The 3,180-nt window shown below is 40.9% G+C and overlaps 1 protein-coding gene across 1 annotated transcript in view; it reads right to left on the bottom strand.

Moving 5' to 3' along the window:
* Nucleotides 1-820, bottom strand: part of LOC127741552 (protein FAR1-RELATED SEQUENCE 5-like) — a 12,474-nt gene extending 11,654 nt beyond the window's left edge. Inside the window, exon 1 of the mRNA XM_052254279.1 lies at nt 595-820. Within this exon, the coding sequence (XP_052110239.1) occupies nt 595-820 (226 nt within the window). The remainder of the gene's footprint in view (nt 1-594) is intronic.
* Between the last annotated feature and the right edge of the window lie 2,360 nt (nt 821-3,180).

Raw genomic sequence — 3,180 nt, 5'->3', positions numbered from 1 at the left:
TGGTGTATGTTTGGGCTGAGCTTGATCTATCCACGAGCTGAGGCTTTTCTTAGAGTTGAACTCCAAGTTATAACGTGTTTTGGGCGTTCAACTCTGGATCATGACGTGTTTTTGGCGTTTAACTCCAGACAACAGCATGTACTTGGCGTTCAACGCCAAGTTATGTCGTCAATTTCCGAATAAAGTATGGACTATTATATATTGCTGAAAAGCTCTGGATGTCTACTTTCCAACGCCGTTGAGAGCGCGCCATTTGGAGTTCTGTAGCCCCAGAAAATCCATTTCGAGTGCAGGGAGATCAGATTCCAACAGCATCAACAGTCCTTTTGTCAGCCTTTTTCAGAGTTTTGCTCAAATCCCTCAATTTCAGCCAGAAATTACCTGAAATCACAGAAAAATACACAAACTCATAGTAAAGTCCAGAAATGTGAATTTAGCATAAAAACTAATGAAAACATCCCTAAAAGTAGCTTGAACTTACTAAAAACTACCTAAAAACGATGCCAAAAAGCGTATAAATTATCCGCTCATCACGCGCAAGCCACTGTCCGTGAACATAATTGTATAAATCTCGTTTTGTAAACTGAAGCATACTATACCCACCAGATTGCCCTGCCATGTAAGCCATTATTTTCGAGGTTGGGATCCCAAACTGCTTGAAACTATCCACCTGTGCCTTGTCGCCTTCGCTCATCTTTCGATGACTAGGAAGGAGATTTGTAAACATCGCTGGGGCAAGCTCGTGGTTGTGTTCGTCAACGATGGTTCTTACCTTCCACACACTCTGTTGCATATCGTAGTAAATCTTCAGTTTGGCCATACAGTCTGTTCGCCTCTCAGGCCTCTCCTCTCTTACTCGCTCAGGTCGATCATAGTGCTTACGATGTCTAGTACCTTGTTGATGGCAAAAAAAGTCTCTCCTTATCAGAATCCCATTGACAGACCGACATCTCCCTTCCGAACGCCAAAACCCCTGAATCTGGCGAATTCCTTGTACGCATCATAGGAATCCTCCTCCGTACCAAGCTCTCTACCCAAGAAGTCTTTCGCGACGACTTGTCGGCTGGGACGTCCACCTTCCACATCATTAGCACCAACAGCCCCCTCACTGTAAACGGCATCTGCTTCACACCTCTTCCCTGCTTCGGGCTCCCGTCGGGCCTCAAGGCTTTCCTCCTCATCATAATCGTCGTCGCTCCCACAATATCGTGCCCAGCGATCCTCCGAGCTACCCCCGTCTGACTCTTCATCCTCGTTGTTGAACATGCGCCTGAAATCCATCGGACACGGCTGGCCAACGTTCTATCCTAAGCACATTCAAACCAGAGAAAAGTACTTCATAATTGCGCCAGGTACACATCTATAAAATTAGCCACAAATATCCATATCCAGGCAATATTCCTCGTCTTAAATAATGCATGACTACTGCACCGAAACCAGTCTAACATACAATTCAGCAACTCGTTATACTTAAATATGACATTATTCACTACCAACATTATAACTAACTAACTTACCCACCATATCACTAGCAAATTCATCGACTCATTCACTAGACGAAAGAAAAAAAATTCTCTCCTACACATGACCAGCAACACAGAATCACCCATCGTATCTTCTACCTATTTAACTTAAATTAGTTAACACGTTTTCCCTTTCAACGAATCATTGAACAATAGATTCATTGGACATCAACATGATGTACAAGGTTTTCAAGAATCCTTTATTATTATTATTATTATTATTATTATTATTATTATTGGACATCAACATGATGTACAAGGTTTTCAAGAATCCTTTATTATTATTATCGTGGGCGAGGTCATATATCACTTTAGCAATGGCATAATTTGATTTCACTATGGTGGACTGTGTTTTATGTTGAAAAATACATTACTTTGTGTCAAAATCTTCGATCACTTATCTATCTATTTAATAAAGAAAAATGATTCTTATAGCGTTACTAAATATTTTTACACCTTCCTCCATCGAACTTCAACATACAAAAGAACAAAGTATAACAATACAATAACCTATAAGGCCAGCATGATGTCTCCAAAGGTTAGCACAAAAATCAAAATAAAATGACGTCCAATACTTATATCAGCTCAGAGGATCTATTTTTTCAATTTATTTCATCACTTTATTCTAAGTACCTTTTTTCCCTTGAATTATAATTCTTTTTTACTCAATATTAATCGAAGCAATCAAATTTTTACTTGAACTAACCCTCCTAAACAAATTATTCCTTTAATTAAAAAGCCTAACCAATTCTAACTTTTCTTGGCTAACTTCAAAACAAATACTAAGAACCTATACACTCTCGGACTATGTTTTCATTGCCCTGCCAACCAACCCGCTAGTATCCAAGGCACCCTCAACTTCCCAAAATTAACCAGCATTTAATTCTCTATACTTGCTTGATTGTCCCAAGATTTCTTTTCCTCCTCAATCATATTATTTTGCATACAAAAAAATTATCTGATAATCGGATTCTCTAATTGACTACTACAACAGCAAGAAATTACTCATATTAACTAACCTTACAAAGACCATGTTTACACACATAAAAAACGACAAAACAAAGAACAAGAAATTACTTACCATCCAAAAATAAAAATATACCTGTAATGTAATCCTAATCTACAAAACCAAGATGGAGGCAACTTTGCTGTTGCCCTCCTCAAACGACACACAATGGACTGTGCACACCATTAAAGCAGAATAAACGCATAAGAATCACGAGAGGGAGTGAAAAGCTCACCACTTACCGGGATGAGGGATCGACGGACCCCCAGTCTAAGCCTGCGATGACGAATATAATCTGATGCTTGCCGGACTTGGCCACGACCTTCACCCCATCCGACCACTTCGACCACAACCAGACCCCGCGCACGACCCAAACCGGCAGCCACAACACCCTCGGTGGCGTTTCCATAATCGGCACCTAGGGATTGCTTCAATTTTAGTAGAATAATTTAGAGGAGACCCAGCTCCTGAGCTCCTAGATTTTGTGCTTTGTTTTTGCTGGGCCTCACCCAAAAAGGCCCACCTCCGAAACCTCATGCAAACGGATCCGGGCATATTCAATTCCCCGTTAGATTTCAAGCCACCTAGTCGGCTCCCTCACCCCTCTTCTCAGCGCCCACCAGTCCCTCAAAGCCATCCGAGTCCTGCAAC

The sequence above is a fragment of the Arachis duranensis genome, chromosome 9 (genome assembly GCF_000817695.3).
Source record: "Arachis duranensis cultivar V14167 chromosome 9, aradu.V14167.gnm2.J7QH, whole genome shotgun sequence".
Classification (NCBI taxonomy): domain Eukaryota; kingdom Viridiplantae; phylum Streptophyta; class Magnoliopsida; order Fabales; family Fabaceae; genus Arachis; species Arachis duranensis.
Note: the sequence above shows the minus strand (reverse complement) of the source record. Positions and strands in the feature narration are given on the sequence as shown.